The 22966-nt window shown below is 34.2% G+C and overlaps 5 protein-coding genes across 10 annotated transcripts; all 5 read left to right on the forward strand.

Moving 5' to 3' along the window:
* Positions 1–1774: 1774 nt before the first annotated feature.
* LOC115715055 (B3 domain-containing protein Os03g0620500) lies at positions 1775–12219 on the forward strand. Of its 2 annotated transcripts, none has more exons than XM_061114498.1 (12): positions 1775–2146; positions 2335–2752; positions 2884–3062; positions 3158–3434; positions 3519–3677; positions 3754–3905; positions 4052–4391; positions 4479–4636; positions 4854–5091; positions 5247–5387; positions 5507–5688; positions 11675–12219. In XM_061114498.1, the coding sequence occupies exons 1-12, from the start codon at positions 2078–2080 to the stop codon at positions 11933–11935; spliced, it is 2574 nt and encodes an 857-aa protein (XP_060970481.1). In that variant the 5' UTR covers positions 1775–2077; the 3' UTR covers positions 11936–12219. The 2 variants fall into 2 exon arrangements, with proteins under 2 accessions (XP_060970481.1, XP_060970482.1); XM_061114499.1 differs by having other exon boundaries at positions 5507–5542; positions 11675–11818.
* Positions 12220–12806: 587 nt separating this feature from the next.
* Positions 12807–16622, forward strand: LOC133037380 (B3 domain-containing transcription factor VRN1-like). Of its 5 annotated transcripts, none has more exons than XM_061114501.1 (7): positions 12807–13272; positions 14014–14129; positions 14500–14914; positions 15065–15276; positions 15394–15670; positions 15762–15896; positions 15981–16622. In XM_061114501.1, the coding sequence occupies exons 2-7, from the start codon at positions 14031–14033 to the stop codon at positions 16028–16030; spliced, it is 1188 nt and encodes a 395-aa protein (XP_060970484.1). In that variant the 5' UTR covers positions 12807–13272; positions 14014–14030; the 3' UTR covers positions 16031–16622. The 5 variants fall into 5 exon arrangements, with proteins under 5 accessions (XP_060970484.1, XP_060970483.1, XP_060970487.1 ...); XM_061114500.1 differs by having other exon boundaries at positions 12812–13272; positions 15986–16622; XM_061114504.1 differs by having other exon boundaries at positions 12816–13272; positions 14779–14914; positions 15986–16622.
* Positions 16623–18253: 1631 nt separating this feature from the next.
* On the forward strand, positions 18254–19145 carry LOC133037155 (B3 domain-containing protein At1g49475-like). The gene is made up of 3 exons (XM_061113997.1): positions 18254–18319; positions 18399–18409; positions 18521–19145. Exons 1-3 carry the CDS (start codon positions 18254–18256, stop codon positions 19143–19145), a joined length of 702 nt encoding a protein of 233 aa, XP_060969980.1.
* Positions 19111–21676, forward strand: LOC115713769 (B3 domain-containing protein LOC_Os12g40080-like). The gene is made up of 7 exons (XM_061114517.1): positions 19111–19362; positions 19473–19972; positions 20060–20217; positions 20339–20576; positions 20740–20817; positions 20938–21119; positions 21218–21676. Exons 2-7 carry the CDS (start codon positions 19798–19800, stop codon positions 21476–21478), a joined length of 1092 nt encoding a protein of 363 aa, XP_060970500.1. The 5' UTR covers positions 19111–19362; positions 19473–19797; the 3' UTR covers positions 21479–21676.
* On the forward strand, positions 19186–19767 carry LOC133037156 (B3 domain-containing protein Os11g0197600-like). Its single transcript, XM_061113998.1, has 3 exons — positions 19186–19362; positions 19473–19643; positions 19747–19767. The coding sequence occupies exons 1-3, from the start codon at positions 19186–19188 to the stop codon at positions 19765–19767; spliced, it is 369 nt and encodes a 122-aa protein (XP_060969981.1).
* Positions 21677–22966: the final 1290 nt, after the last annotated feature.

Consider the following 22966-nt stretch of genomic DNA (forward strand, 5'->3'; position numbering starts at 1 on the left):
CCTTAGGACGACTTAGCCTATGCCATTAGTGTACTAAGTAAGTACATGGCTAACCCGGAGTAAACAACACTTTGGGAGGCTATGAAATGGTTACTAAGATACTTACCGGGATCTACGAAGTGGGATTAAACTACAAAAGAAGGGACAACAACACGAATGATCCGGGTACGGTGATGCGGACTATCACGGTGACGAGAGATAGTAGAAAATCTACCGCCTATTTCTTTACACTGTATGGGAATTGTATCATTTGGAAAGTACAACTGTACTCGTTGTAGCATTATCTACAACGAGAATCCGAGTATGTATCAAGTATTCAGAGGCTATTAAAGAAGCCATTTGGCTTAAGGACTATTTAGATGAACTTAAACTCCTAGATGAAGAACCTACAATCTATTCAGACAGCCAGAGTTGTATCCACTTGTGTAAGAATCCTGTCTTTCATGACAGAACCAAACATGTGGAAATAAAGTATCACTTTATACGAGATAAAGTGACACAAAAGGTTGTACAGATAGAGAAAGTTCCCACTGAAGAGAATCCTTCTGATATCGGTACTAAGGTGCTACCCTTAACCAAGTTCAAGCATTGCTTGGACTTGTTAGGGGTTGGTAATGGTGGATGACCACTTTACCACTGAGCTAAGACACGAGGACGAAGAACTATGATAATAAAGATTACAGATGAGATCTAAGGTGGAAATTGTTAAAATTAGACCTCACTGTAACCTTTATTATTACAGTTTTACAGATGAAGTGAAAATTACAAATAAAAGCAAACAGAATACAACAGACAATCAGATCCTAGGTGGCTTCGCCTCTAGTGGATCAAGAACTAGTTGTTAGTTACAACCGAAGTTGTAACTAACTCCTAGTTCTGTGATCAACCCTAGAACTACAACTATAAAAGGAACAGAAGAGAAGAGATGAAAATATACCAGAAGCAAAAGCCCTAGGTTACCAGATCTGAGAGATTGTTCAGCTCCATATGTTGTTTCAAGTTCATGCACAAGAAACAGAAGTGAGTTAGTGAGATAAACCAGAAAGAAAAAGAAAAACAAACACAGAAAACAAAAGAGAGAAAACCTAGAAATACCAGTCGATCTGTGACTTGGATTTCTTACCTGTTGTAATATTCATGCTTCATAGTGAAAGATCTGAGGTCGATCTTCAAGGCGAGCTCAAAGAGGATGTACCCCTGATTTAGGGCGAACCTCTATAATCTCTGGTGTTAATTTTCTAACCCTAACCTAATGATCTATGTTTGATATTTGTATGTGTGTGTTTTGGGTTGTTTCTGGGAAGGTTTCTGGGTAAGATCGATCAATAGATCGAGGAGGATCTCTGGTTCTAGGGTTTGAGAACCAGAGAGAAGGCAGAGAGAAAGAGAGAGAGTTTGAGAAACTCTCGAATGTTCGAAGGTGCAAATGAGCTAGGGTTAGCTCTGATTGAACTTACTTTTGTTCAATCAAGAACGACAAATCGTTTGGTTTAAACGATTTGTCGTGTGAGTGAAGAACGACAAGTTCCATTGTCGTGCAGGAGAAAACGACCAAAGTTTCTTTGTCGTTGATTGAGGTTTTAAATTGAATTTTCTGGGACAAGTTTGTCCCTGTCGTTTTGACATATTTCTTGAGTGGTGTAGGTCAAACTTGGAATTTCACCAAGTAAAATTCCTACAGTTCAAAAGATATCTAGTAAATGGTTTTGAATATTAACAGTCACTTCAAAATTACTATCCTATATTCCGTGGTTTTGTTGTGGTTTGTCTTAATTTCATTAGTTTTTAGAGTTAGTTGGCCAGTTTATTTAATTAATTAGTGTATAGACATGTAATGTAATGTGGTTAATAATCATTAATGCAAGGTAAATAAGTCCAAGTTAATAGCTGCTAATTACTCAAGGAAGGGGAAAAGTTTCAAAAAAATAAATAAAAGGGGCAGCATGTTTGTCTAGACGTTTAATAATATAATATAACATTTTTTTTTAAGAGAGTACACTGTTTGTTTATAAATGTATTGTGTTGTGCTTTAATATGATCAGTTCTCTAATAAAGTTGTTTGTTTCAACTTTCAACAATGGCTTCTTCTCCTACTGCTCCCCATTTTTTCAAGATTATTCTTCAACAAACTCATCTGAACAAGCTTGTAAGTATACCTTATACCCTAACATTTCTTCTATGATTTAATTTATTACACCAAGCCAAATCATATATTAACTTCATTTCTTCTATAAACCATGAATAATGTCTTGATTTAAAGAAAAGGAACATATTGTATATACATAAATATTTATAAATTGTGTGGTCATGTAATGTTTCTATTTCCTTGTGCAGCAAATTCCTTATGGATTTTGGGTGAAATACTGTGGCTGTTTACCAAGTCAAGTATTTCTTAAAGTACCTTGTGGATCAATATGGGAGGTAGAGTTGACAAAAAGTAATGATGGAAAAGTATGGATGGAAAAGGGTTGGGATAAATTTGCACTACATTTTTCTTTAAGCCGTGGAAATTTCTTAGTTTTTCGATATGAAGGAGACTCTCATTTCCATGTTATCATATTTGACACAACCAACACGGAGATAGATTATCCTCATAGTCCTAACCATTTTGAAAAGCAGAATGTTCATATTGATGATGATGATGATGATTCTATTCAAGTCTTGGACAGTTTTCCAAGGAATCCTAAAACCAGGGACAAGTCTCCAATACCATGTTCTCGGCCCCAAAAGAAAATGAGACCAAGTGTTCCTGGTAAACCACAAAGCAGCAATACTAAAGGTCTTTCTTTCTTATTATTATTTGTTAATAAAACAGAACAATAGTTTTAGTAATTTTATTTTTGCACTGTCTTTCCATAATACATATGATCACCACCTTTGAAGTTATGAAAAATGGAAGCTTATCAAGTAAAGTAGACAAATCTACCCCGAAAAGATACCAGAAACCGTCGCCTGTCTACAGAAACACCACAGCTCTTGAAAGAGCCAAACTCTTTGAGTCTGACTATCCTTTCTTTGCTGTTATTATGAAAAAATCATATGCAACTGGTCAGAGAAATTCTGTAAGTAAATTGTTGTTATATCCTTTCTTTCCTTCATCATGTACTTCACTTAAAACTAATCATTTCATATTTTTTTTTTCTAAAATAATTTTTAGCAACATATACCACGCTGGTTTGCAAGAACATATATTTGTAAGAAACAATGTGAAGCTAGCCTTTGGGTTTCAAATGGCGAATCTTGGTCTGTTCATTACAAAGTCATAGGTGGATCAAAAGCAGCCCAATTCGTTCATGGATGGAAAGCATTTGCAGTGGATAATAGTTTGGAAGTTGGTGATATTTGCAGATTTGAATTGACTAATAGTTATGGCAATGAAATTTCATTTAGAGTTTCCATTGTTAAGTGTGATGATGATGCGTACCATGACTTAGGTGAGAAAAAAGTGTTCTTAATTATCATTATAATTCAATGTGTATAAATGGTTGAAGGATTAACTTATAGGTGTTGTTTTTCAGCTGCAGAGATAGCAGCTACACCATCCAAGAGAAATGTGAAACTTGATTCTTCTTCTCCAAGCGATGATTCTTCTTTTGCGAGTGATGATGAATCCAGCATCCTTTCACCGAACATAATTTCAGAGAAAGAGCAAAAGAAAACTATTGTTGAAGATTCAGGTATGGATGTCAATCAAGAAACATTCTTAAAACAAAACTGAGTTATCAGCACTTGTTATTTAATGAAAATGTGCAGATAAGTCCGCAAAGTTGATGTCCAAAGCAAACACTGGAAACAAAGGCGCTTATAAGAAGCCTTCATCTTCTGAAACAACCAACACTTTCAGCTCAAAAAATGGTAGCCACAAAGTGGTTTTGAGACCAAGTCACTTGAAAAGACATAAACTAGTATGTAGAAATATGTTGCTCTTATAAATACACATCATTATCATGACATCTTTGTGTCAAATTTTGTTACTTTTGTTTTTAATCAATCAAGCATCAAGAGAGTACTAATAATAATTAAAGTCAAACATGAAGTCTTATTTGTGCAGAATATTCCAAAACATTTTGCAAGGCAACACTTTAAGGACAAGACACAGACTTTGACTCTTTGGGTTGGTGTGAGATGTTGGCATGTGAAGTTTTTGGTTTGTAGAGAATCTTCTTTTTCTGCTGGATGGAAGGAATTTACAAGAGCGAACTCTCTAAAGCCAGGAGATGTTTGCATCTTTGAGGTGATTAATAAGAACCAGTCTGAGCTGAAAGTTACCATTATTAGAAAAACTGGTGAGAATTCTTCTTTTGAGAGTGATGATGAATCCAGCATGGTTTCACCAAACATATTTTCAGATAAAGAACAAGAGAAAATTGTTGTGGAAGAAGAAGATTCAGGTATGAATATGAATCAAGAAAAGTCAAATATTCTTAAAACTAAACTAACAGAGGTATCAGCACACTTGTTTTATACACTTAATGCAGATACAGATGAGTCCACCAAGTTGATATCTAAAGTTAACACTGGAAACAAAGGCACTAATAAGAGGGCTTCATTTTTCGAAACAACCAGTCATTTCTTCTCGGAAAATCCTAGCCTCAAAGTGGATTTGCGACCCTTGCACTTGGAAGGACATAACCTAGTATGTAGAAAAACATTGCTCTTATAAATATATGTTTTAATAATAAATATTGCATATGTCTTTCAAATGTTAAATTTATACGTATATCATCTTGAATAAAGATATATCATGACTTCTTTATGTCAAAATTGTTGCTTTATTTTTTTCTTTTAATCTAGCATAGCATCAAGAGAGTACTAGTAACAATGAAAGTCAATATCAACTCTTCTTTGTGCAGAATATTCCAGTGCATTTTGCAAGGCAACACCTTAAAGATAAGACTCAAACTATGACTCTTTGGGTTGGTGAGAGATGTTGGGATGTGAGGTTATTGGCTCATAGAAAATATTTTTCTTTTTCTGCTGGATGGAAGGAATTTACAAGAGACAACTCCCTAAAGCCAGGAGATGTTTGCATCTTTGAGTTGATTAAGGGCAACCAATCTGAGCTGAAAGTTACCATAATCAGAAAAAGTGGTGAGAATGCTAGTATGTAATGATCATGTTAGAAAGTGTTTACTTTGTTTAGCTGTTGTTGTTATTGTCATGATGATCTTCTAAACTATTTTCTCTGTTCTTGGTTTCTTAATGATCAATATTTCTGTGTAAGATTGGTTATGTGTTGTTTTCAGCTTCAAAAATATCAACTGCAACACCATCCAAGCGAAATGTCACGCTTGATTCTTCATTTGCTGGAAACAATAAAGCTAGAAACATTTCACAGAACATAATCAAAAAGAAAGACAGAGAGAAAGTTATTGCTGAACTTTCAGGTATGAATATGAATCGATCAAGAATAATGTCATTCTCTCTTCTCTCTATGTTTATTTTTTGTTTCTTAAGAAAATTATATCAGATTATTACAAAGCTGTTTATTGTAAATTTAATGCAGATAAGTCCACTAATCTGATATCTGAAGCAAACACTGGTAATAACCAAGACAGGCCTTCTTCATCTTCATCTAAATTTTCAGTGGTTAAGAGAGCTTTTGAAGTAGCTAGCCATTTCTTTTCAAAAAATCCAAGCTTTAAAGTGACTTTGCAATTAGATCATTTGCATCGAGGATATAATCTGGTATATGCAGAAATTAATAATGTTGCTCTAATCAATATTTGCTTTAATGATTGTTGGATTAAACCTCCACTTACACTGATATTAGACTTGTTAGCTAAGCATTCTGTTACTTTCTGTTAGTTAGTTAATATTAGTTAAGTTCAGTTTTGGTTGTTATTTTCTTATTCAGCACGTGTACTTTGTATCATCTTAGTATATAATAAAGAGGTCTCAAAGCTAACCAGTTGGTTAAGCTTTTCTTGGCATTTTCATTCTTTGGCTCTGCCTTTATGCTCTGCTTTGTTTTCTCTTCTTTGTTTTTGTTTTCTGCCATTAATAAGCTTCTACATGGTATCAATCGCCATTGACCTCTGTCATTAATGGCTTCCACTGGAACCAACACCGATCCTTCAAACTCTACTGCTACCGCTGCTACTACTCAACAAATCTCTTCGTCTACATGGAGTCCTTTCTCCAATTCTCTTTCTGCCTCTCTTACTGTCAAATTAGATCGTACCAATTTTCTTGCTTGGAAATCTCAGGTTGTTCCTACGGTCATTGGGCATGACCTTGATGATACTCTGTTTACAGGAGTTCCTCCTCCTCAGCATCTTGTTAATGGTGTCTCCAACCCTCAGTATCAACAATGGAAGAAGAACGATCAGCTTCTTCTCTCTTGGTTGCGATCTTCGATGTCTGAAGGAGTTCTTGCGTCTGTTGCGAATTATACCAGTTCTTACTCTGTTTGGAAGGCCCTTGAACAGAAATTCACCAGTCAATCACGTGCGCGTCTCCTACAACTCAAAGGTGAATTTTCTCACATCAAGAAAGGGTCTCTGTCAATATCTGATTATATTGATAAAGTCCAAACTCTCTCCGATTCTATCTCCATAGCTGGCTCCACTATTGGGAGTCAAGATGTTATTCTTCAATTACTCAGCGGATTAGGTCCCGAATATGACCCAGTTGTTTCTGGAATAACATCCAGAAGTGATGAACTCACCTTGGAAGAGGTTCAGGCTCTCTTAATGGCTCATGAAAGTCGCCTAGATCATCACAATACTGTCAATGATCTTACGCTCAAGATGGAAGCAAATCTTGCTTATGGGGCATCAAGAACTGGTTTCTTTAAACCATCTCAGAATCCTGGACGTGGCTCAACAACTGATGGTTATGCCAGAACTCAAGGACGAGGCTTCAATCGTGGTTCATATGTCAACTCCAAGCTCATTTGTCAAGTCTGCATGAAATCTGGACACACCGCAGCTGTGTGTCACTACAGATTCGACAAAAATTTTGTCTCCCCCAAACCTGGTGTCTCTACTCCTCGTGCTTACTTGACTGAATATGAACTACCTACTGATTCTCATAACACCACTGTTCTTCCTGACTTTGGTGACGATCTATCATGGTTTGTTGACACTGGGGCAACAAATCATATCACCAACAACCTAGAGACTCTTGAATCATCAAATGTCTATGCTGGATCAGAAGCTCTGGCTGTTGCTGATGGTAAGAAAATTCGTATCTCACACATTGGATATACCTCTTTACCTTCCTCCATTAATTGTCCATTAAAGCTAAATTCTGTCTTGCAAATACCCTCCATTAAAAAGAATTTAATCAGTGTTTCTAAACTAACTGAGGACAACAATGTGTTTCTTGAATTCCATAAAAACTGGTGCTTTGTCAAGGACAAAGACACTGGACAGGTACTGCTCCGAGGGAAACTTAAAGATGGGCTATACCAGTTGGGAGATGCTTCCTCTTCAACTACTCTGCAATGCAATCTTGTATCTAGTCAGTTTGTTGACTCTGAATGTGTCTGTAATCCAACATGTTCCAAGTATAATAATCCTGGAACAAATTGTACTTTCTCCTCAATCAATAAAACATCTACTGCTTCTGATTGTTCTACCCTTAACCCTGCTCTTTATCATTTTTCTACAAACAAAGATGTTAATACCTGGCATTGCACTCTCGGACACCCTGCTATAAACACTTTAATCAAACTTTTGCCCCATCTTCCTCACACTGGCTCAATTAAAGATTTGGCTTTCTGTAGTGCTTGTCAACTTGGTAAAAGTCATACCTTGCCCTTTCCCTCATCTGCAACTAAAACCAGTCAACCTCTTGCCTTGATACACACAGACCTATGGGGCCCCTCCCATGTTGATTCTAAGCAGGGATATAAGTACTATGTACACTTTCTTGATGATTACAGTCGATACACTTGGATCTTTCCACTTACTCTCAAATCTCAAGCCCTTGAAGTGTTTCTAAAATGGAAAAGTTTAGTGGAAAAACAATTTAATCTTCCCATTAAATCTGTCCAAGCAGATTGGGGAGGGGAGTACAGACCATTTAAGAGGTTTCTAGAGGATCAAGGTATTCACTTTCAACATCCTTGTCCAAAGACTCATGAGCAAAATGGCAAGGCAGAAAGAAAACATAGGCATATTACTGAAACTGGCCTAACTCTCTTAGCACAATCTGGTTTGGATTTATCTTATTGGTGGTATGCTTTTAGCTCTGCTGTTTTTACCATCAATAGATTACCAACAAGAGTCTTACAATATCTCTCACCATATGAGACTCTCTTCCATACAAAACCAGATTACAACATCCTAAGGTCCTTTGGATGTGCTTGTTTTCCCCATTTGAGGCCTTACAATAGATACAAAATGGAGTATCGATCTCAACAATGCCTTTTCTTGGGCTATTCCTCACATCATAAAGGATATCTCTGTGAAAGTCCTGAAGGCAGACTGTACATTGCTCGAAATGTTATTTTTAATGAGCATCTCTATCCTGCAAAAGGCTCCTCTACTATGACTCAGGTACAATCAAACATCTCACCTTCTTCTACTTCTAATACATTCTCTCCTATCTCTGTATCTTTGCATACTGACCCAACTTTTGTTGCTTCTGGTCCTGCAATATCAACTACACCTGCTGCAACTGAGTCTCCACTACCCACTGCTCACATAGCCCTCCTCAGAATTTACCCCAACCCCCAATATCACCTGTTCTGTCCCACCAACAACCTTGTCTCTCTCCCAGCATAATCCCCAAACACTTGCACCTGAGCCAAATGCAACAATTTTACCTACTGGTTTATCTCAAACCCGTGAAGATCAACAATCATTAACCCAAAGACTTGCACCTGAGCCAAATGTACCATCTCACCCTACTAGAAGCCACTCCATGAAAACTAGATCCCAAAGTGGCATTACCAAACCAAAATCGTACCTTGCTACTAAACACCCTCTCCCTGAATCCCTTATTCCCACAGAACCAAAAAATCTCAAAGAGGCTCTTAGTAATCCTAAATGGCTGGCTGCTATGAACTCGGAGATTCATGCTCTCACTCACCAAAAAACATGGACTTTGGTTCCCTATACAACAGATATGCAGGTCATTACAAATAAATGGGTTCATCGTGTCAAGCTTAACTCTGATGGCAGTTTGGACAAGTGTAAATAAAGACTTGTTGCTCGTGGTTATCTTCAAACTCCAGGCATCGATTACGCAGACACCTTCAGTCCAGTTGTTAAACCGGTCACTGTTCGACTTGTTCTTTCACTTGCTGTCAACAATAACTGGCCCGTGAAGCAATTGGACGTGAGTAATGCCTTTCTCAATGGCAATTTAAATGAGGTTGTGTACATGCAACAACCTCCTGGATTTGTTGATGCCTCTAGACCAGATCACGTTTGTCTACTTCACAAAGCTTTGTACGGGTTAAAGCAGGCTCCAAGAGCTTGGAATGATAAGTTGAACCAAACTTTGCTTCGTTGGGGTTTCCAAGGATCTAAATCTGATTGTTCTTTGTTTATTCATGGAGCTGGAAACAATCTGGTTTACATCCTTGTGTATGTGGACGATATTCTAATAACGGGACCAAACTCATCTCTCATCAACCATTTTATCACTGGTCTAAACACAGAGTTCTCTTTAAAAGATTTAGGCCCTATTCACTATTTTCTGGGAGTGGAGGTTTACAGGAATGACAAAGGTATGTATCTTAGTCAAAGCAAATACATTACAGATTTGCTTACACGGGTTCACATGGAGGGTGCTAAAACGTGTTCAAATCCTACTAGTTCCTCATCCAAACTCAGCTTAAATGACAGTGATCTGTTTGAAGATATCACACTGTATAGGAGTACCATTGGTGCTTTACAATACCTCAATTTGACAAGACCAGATGTTGCTTATATAATCAATAAACTTAGCCAATTTCTCCATGCCCCCACTGTCAAACATTGGGAGGCCTGCAAGAGGTTGCTTCGGTATCTAAAGGGAACTTTATCAGATGGGCTATGGCTTAAACAAAGTGACACTCTTCAACTTCAAGGGTATACAGATGCAGATTGGGCCAGCTGCATAGATGATAGAAGATCAACAGGTGGCTATCTCATGTTTTTAGGAGAAAACTTGATCTCTTGGTCAGCAAAAAAGCAACATGTCGTTGCTCGATCAAGCACAGAGAGCAAGTTCAGGGCCCTTGCTCTTGCTGCTGCTGAAGTACAATGGATTACTTCTCTGCTCTCTGAACTCCGTGTCACTCTCTCTCAATCACCTGTGTTATGGGTTGACAATCAAAGTGCCACTGCACTTGCTGCCAACCCTGTGTTTCATGCTCGATGCAAACACATTGAGATCGATCTTCATTTCGTTCGAGACCTCATCTCAACCAAACGACTCTCTGTTCGCTATGTTCCTACGTTTGATCAAGTGGCAGACATCTTGACTAAACCATTAACTACTGACAGATTTGCTTATCTTAAAGGCAAACTTCAAATGGCTTCCTCGCCATTTCGTTTGAGGGGGGATGTTAGCTAAGCATTCTGTTACTTTCTGTTAGTTAGTTAATATTAGTTAAGTTCAGTTTTGGTTGTTATTTTCTTATTCAGCGCGTGTACTTTGTATCATCTTAGTATATAATAAAGAGGTCTCAAAGCTAACCAGTTGGTTAAGCTTTTCTTGGCATTTTCATTCTTTGGCTCTGCCTTTATGCTCTGCTTTGTTTTCTCTTCTTTGTTTTTGTTTTCTGCCATTAATAAGCTTCTACAAGACTCAATACAATTAATACAAAAGGACAGAACTATAAATACAAGTAAAAATCCTAAGTTGGCCTTCGGCCTCTAGAATCCCTAACAGAAATTAGTTAGAATGGATTTGGTTAAATCCACACCTAACTAATTTCTATAACTACCTAACTAACACATGCAGAAGCAAAAATAGAAACCCTAGATCTATATATACCTGCATCTAAGCCCAGATCTATACAGTTGAGAGTTTACTTCAAGATACAGGAGTTCTAAGCTTGAAGGAGAAGAAGGAAATAACCTCGCATGTACCAGGAAAACAAACAGAGAGTTAGAAATCGTTAGGGAAAGGGATTAAACACTTAAACTTGTAAAATAAAAGAGATTACCAGTCAGAAAATTACCTGTGACTTGGAATCTCCATTGATGTACTTCTGAACAGCAAGATTTTGTGGAAATCGAGCTCTCATCTTTGAGGAGCAGCTCAAACGGAGACGTAGCCAATTTATTGGTGAACTTCGGCAAAAATCTTGGTATTTTCTAACCTTAATCTAATTCTGTTTGTGTGTGTGGTTGTGTATAGATCAGATCATTGTAGATCTGATCTGTGTGTTGTGTTTGGGGTTTGATTTCTGGGTTTGTAAGGGCTAGGGTTCGAGTTTCTCAGAGAGAAACTCTCTGCTAGGGTTTCTAGCATTTCAGAGAGTGAGGGAGTGAATGAGAAGATTCTCGAACCCCTCTTTGGTTTTGTTCAAACACAAAACGAAGTCGTTTTGATGTTCAGACTTTGAAAAGTCAAGTGAACAGGGAAAGGTCGAAATTGACCTTAAATATTGATTCGTTTGTTTTGTTGGTGTAGGGCCAAGATAGTAAATTCCTATCTTAAATTTCCTACAATGATAATCTCAAATTATGCATACTATAATTAAATTATGATGACATTTTTGGTGCAGCCTATTCCATTGGATTTTGCAAGCCATTATTTTGAGGAAAAGACAGAAACTATTAGTCTTTGGGTTGGTGAGGATGAATACAGGCATGATGTGAAGTTAATTGTTGATGGATCAGAATATAAATTTTCTACTGGATGGGCTGAATTTGCAATGAATAACTGTCTTCATCCAAGAGATACATGCATTTTTGAGCTAATTAAGAGGAGTATTCAACCTGAGATGAAAGTTAACATATTTAGACAACATGTTTTATACTTTTGAGCTAAACTACTGAAACTCAAGTTAACTAATTATTTAAGAATTGTTAGTGCATATATAATGATCACTCTTCTGTGAGAAATGTTACTGGTGCCACTGTTAGTTATTAATAGACTTCTGAACTAAATGTTTTGTTGCTACTAGTTTTTATTTTTTAATGCATATTTCGAGTGGAAGGATGGCCTTGATATACGTGGCGCCTAAGCTCCTGAAGTACAACGCAAGAAAGACGGAAAATGCTTACTCTGGCATTAATATGCTCATCTATTTAGTGTCATTTTTGTTTTTATATTTGAGCTATAGTTTTAACTTTTTAGTTATTATAAATTAATGCTCAATTAATTAATTTACTTTTTTTAAAAAAAAAATTAAAATTATTGACATGGCTGATTTTATGTTGTTTGAAAAGAATAAATAGACCTTTTAATAATAATAATAATAATAATAATAATAATAATAATAATAATAATAATAATAAGAGAATATATATAAATTACATATATTTTATTTGGGTATGAGAGATTTAAATTTGTGAGCTTTCTTTGTGAGGAAAAGTGAGGAATTATTAGGCTATGGTTATGATTAAGGATGCAGCCAGACTATCCATTGTAATTAAAGGTTATGTTATGAGTAAATCATGAGTCATTCAAAAGTGAGAAGTGGTATAATTATATAATTATGGATTTATTACATGTTAGATTACTCAAACTGAATAAGATCTCCTGTTAAACTAATCTAATTTTTATTAAATATGTTCATTAATGTTGTTTACTTTATTATTAGAGGTTTAATTTTTTATAAATAAAAAATTAATTGACCTGTTAAATTTTAATTGGTTTAACACAATGTAATAGGAGATGTTGATTCACTCAAACTCTACGACCAAGAGAATAATTAGAGATAGGGATGTCGTTTCGTCATTTCATTGTCGTATATGAAAAATACCGTACGTGGTTTCATTTCTCCATCTCTCTCACGCAGCACTAACCCTAATCCTCATTCCTCGTCACTCTGTTCATTGTTTTCCTTCAACTGCTTTCTGCATACAACCCATCAACCCCCACTGTCTCACCACTGACCAAGCTCTCAGAGATTTCTAAAATGGAGGACAGAGAAACTGAGGACCAATTCCAGCCGCTTGCGTGACCCGCAAGCAAGTTTCATTCTGGATTATTTGAATTCTGGATTTCATTATTTTCGAGAATTAGGGTTTCGAATTTTCGTTTTTGTTTATTATTGGTTGCAGATATTAATATATAAAACTAAAAGGCTTCTGAATCGATTGGGGGTATCGTATCGTCTTTCAATGATGAATGAAAATGGCAGCACGGTTCGTTAAAGTAAGGAAGTTCAAACGGTCTTTGTTTCTAGCTATTGATATATAGAATAGCTATAGAAAGAAGAAGATGAAGGTTTCCATAATAATGATTGAATTACACACTTATCGAAATATTCATGTTTTTACTTATCATTACATTTTTTTTTTATTAAGCAGATTACTCTGATGAATGTGATTATAGACAATTCTTTAAACCAATCACACATATTGATAGTACATATTGGGTTTTTCTGTATAAAACTTTGTTAATTAGGATTAAAAGAAAAAATTAATAGAAAGAAATAATAAAACTATGAAAAAAAAAACCTGAACAGAGAAACATTCATGTATTAAAATTAAAATAGTATATGTAGTAACTCATAAATTACTTTTTTGTTTTTTAAATTGGTCTTATATTGCTTTTAAATAATAGTTTTTTAGAAGTTAATTAATATATAGTTTATTAGTTATTTATTTATTTTATATTTTATCCAAACAGAGTTTTATGTATGCATATATATATATGTGTGTGTGTGTGGTCTTGCACTTATTACATTTCTATTTGTATGTCCATAACAATTCTTGTAGCAGTAGAACTACTGTAGAATTGACTCTGGCTCTGTGCTTTGCCGTTGCTCACAGACTGCCTTGTGATACTTAAGTAGAGCAGAGCTTGAGAGAGTTGCTTTCCCTGTCAAACAAGCTTTTTTTTATTTTTTTTATTTTACCTGATCTCTAGTTCTAACAAAGTTCTTTGTTTCAGAGCAAAAAAGTTAAACCATGGCTTCTGCTAGCCAGAGAGCTCAGACAAAGTTTTCTCCAACTGCTCCCCATTTTATTAAAATTATTCTTAATGAAAATATTGGGAGAACCAAGTTAGTAAGTATGCTATGTACTCTCTCTACTTCAACACATAATTTTCTTCTGTGATTTATGTAATGTATCAACCTCAAATACGAGCGGTTTCTATGACATATTTGTATACATATATATTGTTGTGATTTGTGCCACCAAGTTAGTTTGTCTAATATGTGTACTTCCTTGGAACTATTGGTAGTGAGTCTTTTGATGGTATGTAGATTTATAACTAATTAAGTTCATAGGTGCTCTCATCAAATTCAGATTAAATGCCTTTGATCTGTATAGTGTGGTCTTAGGCTTCAACAATCATGTAGTTATGTTTCTGTATCGCTCTTCACTTTAGTGGTAGCTTATTTTCCCTTTTATTTTTTGGTTTTCCCTTGTGCAGCAAATTCCTAAGACATTTTGGATGAAATACTGTGGTTCCTTGTCGAGTCAAATAATTCTTAATCTTCCATGTGGATCAAGATGGGAGGTAGGGTTGACAAAAAGTAGTGATGGAAAAGTATGGTTAGAAAAAGGTTGGAATAAATTTGCACAACATTTTTCTTTAAGCAGGGGAAATCTAGTGGTTTTCCGATATGAAATGAGAGAGTTCAATGTGATTATATTTGGAATAACTATGGTAGAAATTGATTACCCATCTAATCCAATCCTTGTTAAGAAGCATGTACATATTGATGGAGATGATGTTTCTTTTGAAGTCTTGGAAAAATTTTCACTGCATCCTAAATCAAGGGTAAAATCTCCATTACCATGTTCTCAGCCCCACAAGAAAATGAAACAAAGTCCTCTTGGTAAAGGTATTTAATCTAAATCTAAAATGAATTTTACCCCAGAATCCATCTACAACTAGAAATTAATTTGTGAATTTTTTAAGTTGTTTGTTTATAATAAACATAGTTTAGTAATATTTCTGCACTGTCTTGTCTTACATGTTCACCCCTTTAAAGTTATGGAAAAAGGAAGCTCATCAATCAAAGTAGAATCTGGTGACACTATAGATAACACAACCACTGGCTTGCCTACCTCGAAAAGATACCAGAAAACCTTGTCTGTCCATAGAAACATCTCAGCTGTTGAAAGGGCCAACTACTTTCAATCTGAATATCCTTTCTTTACTGTTATTATGAAAGCATCATATACAACTGATCGGAGAAATTTCGTAAGTAATCTTAGCCTTATATTTTCCTCGGTGTAAATTTTTTGTTTAGTTGTTTTTTGCTTACTTCATTTTAACTAATCAAATCTCTTTTCTTGTTCTTTTTTAAAATTCTGGTAGCATATACCACGCTGGTTTGCACAAACATACATTAAGAAGGAAGAATGCAAAGCTAGCCTTTGGATTTCAGATGATAAATCTTGGCATGTCCAGTACAAAGTTCGATTGACAAGTGGATCAACAGCAGCCGAATTCATCAATGGATGGAAAGCATTTGTGGTGGAAAACAATTTGGAAGTGGGATCTATTTGCAAATTTGAACTGACTAATATTGTCAATGATGTTTCATTTAGAGTTTCTATTGTTAAGCCTGATGATGATGCACATAACTACTTAGGTAATAATAAGAAGTAGATTTTCTTAATTTCGAATATCATTCAATGTGTGTCAGTGTATATGGTTACAGTATTAACAATTGTTATTTTCAGCTACAAAATTAGCAAGTACATCAAAGCAAAATGTGAGATATGATGCTTCTTCTACTAAAAAGAATGACAAAGCCAACATATTTCCACAGAACATAATTTCAGAGAAAGAAGAGAAAATTGTTGTTAAACTTTCAGGTATGAATATGAATCAAGAATGCCATTTTTTTAAAAGTAAATATCTGTTTAAGTATTAGCTTACTAGCATATTTTGTGCATTAGTGCAGATAAGTCCAGGAAGCTCATATCTGAGGGAAATATGGGCAATTTAGGCACTAGCAAGATGCTTCATCTTCAGAAAATCCCAGCTTCCAAGTGACTTTGCAATCAAATCTTTCTCATAATCTGCTTATTCCATTGACTTTTGCAAGGCATTATTTTGGGCAAAACACACAAATTATGACTCTTTGGGTTGGTGAGAAATATTGGCATGTGAAGTTGTTGGCTTATAAATCAAAGTATAAGTTTTCTGCTGGATTTGCTGTATTTGCAAGACAGAATTCTCTTCAGCCCGGAGATATCTGCATCTTTGAGCTTGATTAAGAGAAATCAAGCTGAGATGAAAGTTTCCATAACTAGACCAAGTGTGAGATTATTACTTCATAATTAATATGTAATGATGATGCATATAATCATAATCACCTTGGTGAAATGTATTGCTGATCATACATAATCACTTCAAGGTCAAAACTTCTAATCTTTGAAAGTACTAGTTAGATTTTATTATTGCTTTATGTAGCTTTACAAGTCTGTTAGAATTGTAATTTTCATTGAGTGTCGTTTATATGTTTAAAGAAACTGTTTAGATTTTATTTTATTATAAAAAAAATGGCCTCCTCTTTTGAAGGGATTTTTTTTTTGTTAGAGCCTGCTTAGCCAATCCTCCAGAAAGCTAGATAATAAGATTTTTATGTTAGTAAAGATAATTCCTAGCTCATTCTGATATAGTGGCTACTCCAATTCCAAAATTAAGGACAACGAATCTAAGAAGATCATGTGATGATAGGTAATCCAACAACATCTTGTACCCATTTTAATCCTACCAAAAGAGCCAAAGCTTTTGTGTGAAGACTCAATAAATTTGTTACACAAAACCATTCATTGAAAAAATTTATCAATCCTAATTAATTAATATTTCAGTTTAATTAAGAAATACTAATCAGAACTGTAACTCTACATTTATTAAATTGGAGTTATAGTTAAAAACTTAATTATTAACAAATATAAAAAACCTTGTAATAGTTTAGATAGGAATATTCGAAACATGGTTATGTGAGAAGAAAATAGCTACTCTATCCAATCCAAGTCCAACCATGTTTTGAGTTGGAAACTATAGTGGATACTGGATATTGTCCCACAGAAATAAATGGTAGAGTCCACTTGAAACTTCATAATTCTCAACAGAAACAATTCCACTTCTCCCTAACTGTATTTATTGTGTCCCTCCTAGAATTCCTTTTGGAGCTTGACTCTTCACCATATTGTTTTTTTCTTTTTAAACCAAATTATCACAAACCAAGCCGCACTTAACATTTCCTCAAAAGCTTCCATATTGAATTAAGATATTGAACTTTTTTTCTTTTTTATATATTACACAATATACAATAATAAATGAATCTATTACTCATTTTCCATATCAAATTATTAAAATGGTAATCAATCACAAATTAGGGTAAATTTTTATTACTAAATTTGTGGTCTATAATAAATATTAAACTCAATATATACTACATACCGTATATAATCAAGCAGAAAATTCTCTATTACATATACATTTTATAGTAATTGATAATCAAATAGAATCAATTTTGTAACAAACTAATAAATGCATTTATTTTAAATGAAATGATATCTCCTTAAATATATCGTAATTACCGGAGTGGGGTTACAATATTATTGTGTACCAATATATTGTAATTGTACTTATTAAAAAAGAAAATGACAAACTTTTATACTTTTGTGTGTTTATTAAATATATCAACACAATGTATTATTATCTAACAAAAAAGAAAATCATGGCTACAATCAACAACGCTAGTCTCTAATATTGTTTTTGAATATCAACAGTCAGTTGTGGTTTGTGTTATAATATCCAATTTCCAACGTTTTTGGGTTGCCTAATTTATTAAATAATTAATTACTATAAAATGTGTAATCTAATGTGGTTGATAATCATTAAAGCAAGGCAAATGACTCCCAAGTTAATAGGTGCATAATTACAGAATGAATAAGGAAAGGGAAAAGTTTTAAATAATAAAAATAATAAATAAAAAAATAATACATAGGCGTTAAAGGATATCAATATAATCATCATCATAAAGATTTCATATCTTTTGATAGATGAGGAGTTTGGAGAAGACCTATAACCAAAAAGCATTGATATGACACAAATAGTTTTAAATAATATTACATTACATTTCTTTATTAGCTCTTTTAATACAGAAGAAAGTGTTTGTTTGTAAATATATTAAACTTCTTTGTTTCAAATTTCAACCATGGCTTCTTCTACTGCTCACTACTTTTTCAAGATTGTTCTTCAACAAACTCTTCTAAACAAGCTTGTAAGTATACCTTACCTTATAGTTTATTACACCAAACCAAATCTTATATTAAGTTTTCATTTTTCCAACTCCTTATAAGATGATTATATAGTGAGTCTTCTTTGACATAATTAATTTTTTAGTGTGGAGTGTCTATACATTTACCATGAAACTGTTTGCAACCATAGAATACTATGTCTTGATTTTATAAATATATGTAAGTATTTTGTTTTGGTCTTTCCTTTTGCAGCAAATTCCTAGTAGATTTTTAAAGAAATACTGTGGTGGTTCCTTACCAAGTCAAGTATTTCTTAAACTACCTTGTGGATCAAGATGGGAGGTGGGGCTCACAAAAAGTAGAGATGGAAAAGTATGGATGAAAAAGGGTTGGGATAAATTTGCACAACATTGTTCTTTAAGGCGTGGAAATTTCTTAGTTTTTGGATATGAAGGAGACTCTGAGTTCCATGTAATCATATTTGACACAAACACTATGGAGATTGATTATCCTTCTAATCATCCCAACCATTATGAGAAGCATAATGTTGATATTGATGAAGAAGAAGAAGAAGAAGATGATGATGATGATGATGATGATGATGATGATGATGATGATGATGATGATGATGATGATGAGTCTATTGAAGTGTTAAACAGTTTTCCAAGGTATCCTAAAACCAGGGACAAGTCTCCAATACCATGTTCTAGGCCCCAAAAGAAAATTAGAACAAGTGGTCCTGTTAAAGCACCAACTAACAACCTATCTCATCTTAGAAGGTCTAAAGCCAAAGGTACTTACTCTAAACCAAAATACATTATTTGTTTAGAAAACAGAACAATAGTTTAGTAATTTTATTTCTGCATTGTCTTTTCATACCTTTGAAGTTATGAAAAAGGGAAGCTTACCAAGTAAAGTAGACAAATCTACCCCGAAAAGATGCCAGAAACCGTCATCTGTCAACAGAAACACCACAGCTCTTGAAAGAGCCAATCTCTTTGAGTCTGACTATCCTTTCTTTGCTGTTATAATGAAAAGGTCATATGCAACTAGTCTGAGAAATTTTGTAAGTGAAATCTTATATATAGATTGTCATTTCAGGCTTCCTTGATCATGTAATGTATTTCACTTGAAAACTAATTAATTCATTTTTGTTTTAATATAAATTTATGGCAGCATGTACCATCCTGGTTTGCAAGAACATACATTATTAAGAAACAATGTGAAGCTAGCCTTTGGGTTTCAAATGGTGAATCTTGGTCTGTCCATTACAGAGTCGTAGGTGGATCAAACGCAGCCGAATTCAGTGAAGGATGGAAAGCATTTGCACTGGAAAATAGTTTGGAAGTTGGTGATATTTGCAAATTTGAATTGACTAATAGTTATGGCAATGAAATTTCATTTAGAGTTTCCATTGTTAAGTGTGATGATGATGCTTATGATGACTTAGGTGAGAAAGAAGTGTTCTTAATTATCATTATAATTCAATGTGTACAAAAATATGGCTGTAGGATTAACTTATAGGTGTTGTTTTGTAGCTGCAAAGATAGCAGCTACACCATCTAAGCGAAATGTGAAACTTGAATCTTCTTTGGCGAGCGATGATGAATCCAGCATGATTTCACCAAACATAATTTCAGATAATGAACAAGAGAAATTTTCTGTTGAAGATTCAGGTATGAATATGAATAAAGTAACATTCTTGAAACTAAACTAAGTAACAGTGTTATCAGCACACTTGTTGTTTTGTAAATTTAATGCAGATACAGATGAGTCCACCGAGTTGATATCTAAAGCTAACACTGGAAACAAAGGCACTTGTAAGAGGCCTTCATCTTCAAGAACAACCAACCATTGCTTTTCAGAAAATCGCAGCCTCAAAGTGGTTTTGAGACCAATTCACTTGCAAAGATATAAACTAGTATGTAGAAAAATGTTGCTCTTATAACTATATCATCTTGAATAAAGATATGTACATTATTATCATGACATCCATGTTTCAAATAATGAAATTCAATTAATATCAAATCTTGTTTGTGCAGAATATTCCATTGTATTTTGCAAAGAAATACCTTAAAGACAAGACTCAAACTATGACTCTTTGGGTTGGTGAGAGATGTTGGGATGTGAGGTTTTTGGTTGGTGAAAAAGATTTTTCTTTTTCTGCTGGATGGAAGGACTTTACAAGAGAGAACTCTCTAAAGCCAGGAGATGCTTGCATCTTTAAGTTGATTAAGGGGAACCAATCTGAGCTGAAAGTTACCATTATTAGAAAAAGTGGTGAGAATGCTAGTATGTAAATGTAATGATAATGTGAGAAAGTGTTTACTGATCTTGTGAAGTTGTTGTTTCTTAATGATCAATAATTTGTTGTTTTCAGCTTCAAAAATAGCAACTGCAACACCGTCCAAGCGAAATCTCATGCTTGATTCTTCTTTTGCAGGCAATAGTAAAGGTAGAAAAATTTCCCAGAACATAATCAAAAAGAAAGAACAAAAGAAAGTCATTGCTGGACTTTCAGGTATATTCAATTGTTAATCAAGAATGTTAATCATTCTCTCTTCTCTCTATGTTTATTTTTTCATTCTTAAGAAGATTATATCAGATTATTACAATGCTGTTTATTATAAATTTAATGCAGATAAGTCCACTAATCTGATATCTGAAACAAACACTAGTAATAACCAAGACAGCCCTTCTTCATCTTCATCTAAATCTTCAGTGGTTAAGAGAGCTTCTGAAGTAGCTAGCCATTTCTTTTCAAAAAATCCAAGCTTTAAAGTGACTTTGCAATTAGATCATGTGCATGGAGGATATAAACTGGTATGCTGAAAGCAATAATGTTGCTCTAATCAATATTTGTTTTAATGATAATATCATATAATACAATACATTAAATTATGATGACATTTTTGGTGCAGCCTATTCCATCGGATTTTGCAAGCCATTATTTTGAGGAAAAGACAGAAACTATTAGTCTTTGGGTTGGTGAAGATGAATACAGGCATGATGTGAAGTTAATTGTTAATGGATCAGAATATAAATTTTCTACTGGATGGGCTGAATTTGCAATGAATAACTCTCTTCATCCAAGAGATATATGCATTTTTGAGCTGATTAAGAGGAGTAATCAACCTGAGATGAAAGTTAACATATTTAGACAACATGTTTTATACTTTTGAGCTAAACTACTGAAACTCAAGTTAACTAATTATTTAGGAATGTTAGTGTGTAATGTTACTGGTGCCATTGTTAGTTATTAGACTTCTGAACTAAATGTTTTTTTGTATGATCACAGTACAGGAGTGACTAACCAAAACTACTTAATTATCATAGTTTTGTTGCTACTATTTTTAATGCATATTTCGCTTCATGATTTATATTTCATTTGCAAAAATATAATTTAAGTGTTGTGCTGAAGCTTTTTAAAATATAGGTTATGTCGTGCAATGTCATAAAAAATTATGGGTTATGCGGCCGTGTTGTGTCATAAAATAATATGATCTGGGCCTACAATTATAGGGTAAGCCCGACACAACCCGCAAGTCTAGTAGTTTCGCGCCGTGCTTGGATTTGTCTTGTACTATATTCGAGTGGGTCTATTTTTTTTGTGTTTATTTAAATAGCCTAGCCTATTTTTGTATAGGGACTTAAATTCGTGCTTCATGTTTTTGTATTTTATTGATATACTAATTATTAAAATATGTGTATTTATATTTTAATTAGTTTTTTATCAATTTTTAGCAATAGTTACACATAAAAAAGTTATAATTATTAGAATTTGAATGTTATTATAATTTTAATTGAAAATAAAACTAGCTTCTAAAGTGTCGTGTTTTCGAGGTAATTTATATTCGTGCTAATGTATCGTGTTTTCGAGTTTTTCGTACTGTATCGTGCCTAAATTCATATCTTATGGTCTTGTCATGCCCAAGTCCATATTTTTTTTGTTCATTGTCGTGCATAAACACATATATTTTTATGTCAGATCGTGCTCATGCCAATTTCGTACTATGTGAAAATACTTAATTCATATTTAGAGCACTTATTTTGTGTGATAAGTAATTTTATAATATAATTACTAAATTCTAAAAATAGACATAAGAATTACAATGTAAGAATATTTATTGAAATTAATTAAATATCATAACATCTCTAATGGATTAATGTAAATTTTATACTAAATTTAACTCAAAAAATAAATTACTCAAATTTTATAATTATACTTCAATACACTATAAATAGAATAAATTGTGTTTTAATAAGAATGTGTAAAAAATTAACAAAAATATTAAATTTTTATTAAAAATATATAAAAATCATATTAAATATATTTTGTATTAAATTTAACTTTTAGCATATATAAATTTAGACACTACAACATTAAGGAGCAATAGCGGCGGGCTCCTCGGCCGCTATTGCTCCTTAATGTGGCCGCTAAAGGGCAATAGCGGCGGACCTCGGCCGCTATTGGTCCGCCGCTATTGCTTGGCCGCTATTAATAGTATTAGCGGCCAAAAACAGGGTCCGCCGCTAATACTATTAATAGCGGCGGAGCAATAGCGGCGGGACCCCGCCGCTATTGCCCTGTGTCAGACTTCGTGTTTCGAGACTGACACAGGGCAATAGCGGCGGGGTCCCGCCGCTATTGCTCCGCCGCTACAACACAC

Source organism: Cannabis sativa, chromosome 4, assembly GCF_029168945.1.
Source record: "Cannabis sativa cultivar Pink pepper isolate KNU-18-1 chromosome 4, ASM2916894v1, whole genome shotgun sequence".
Taxonomy (NCBI): Eukaryota; Viridiplantae; Streptophyta; class Magnoliopsida; order Rosales; family Cannabaceae; genus Cannabis; species Cannabis sativa.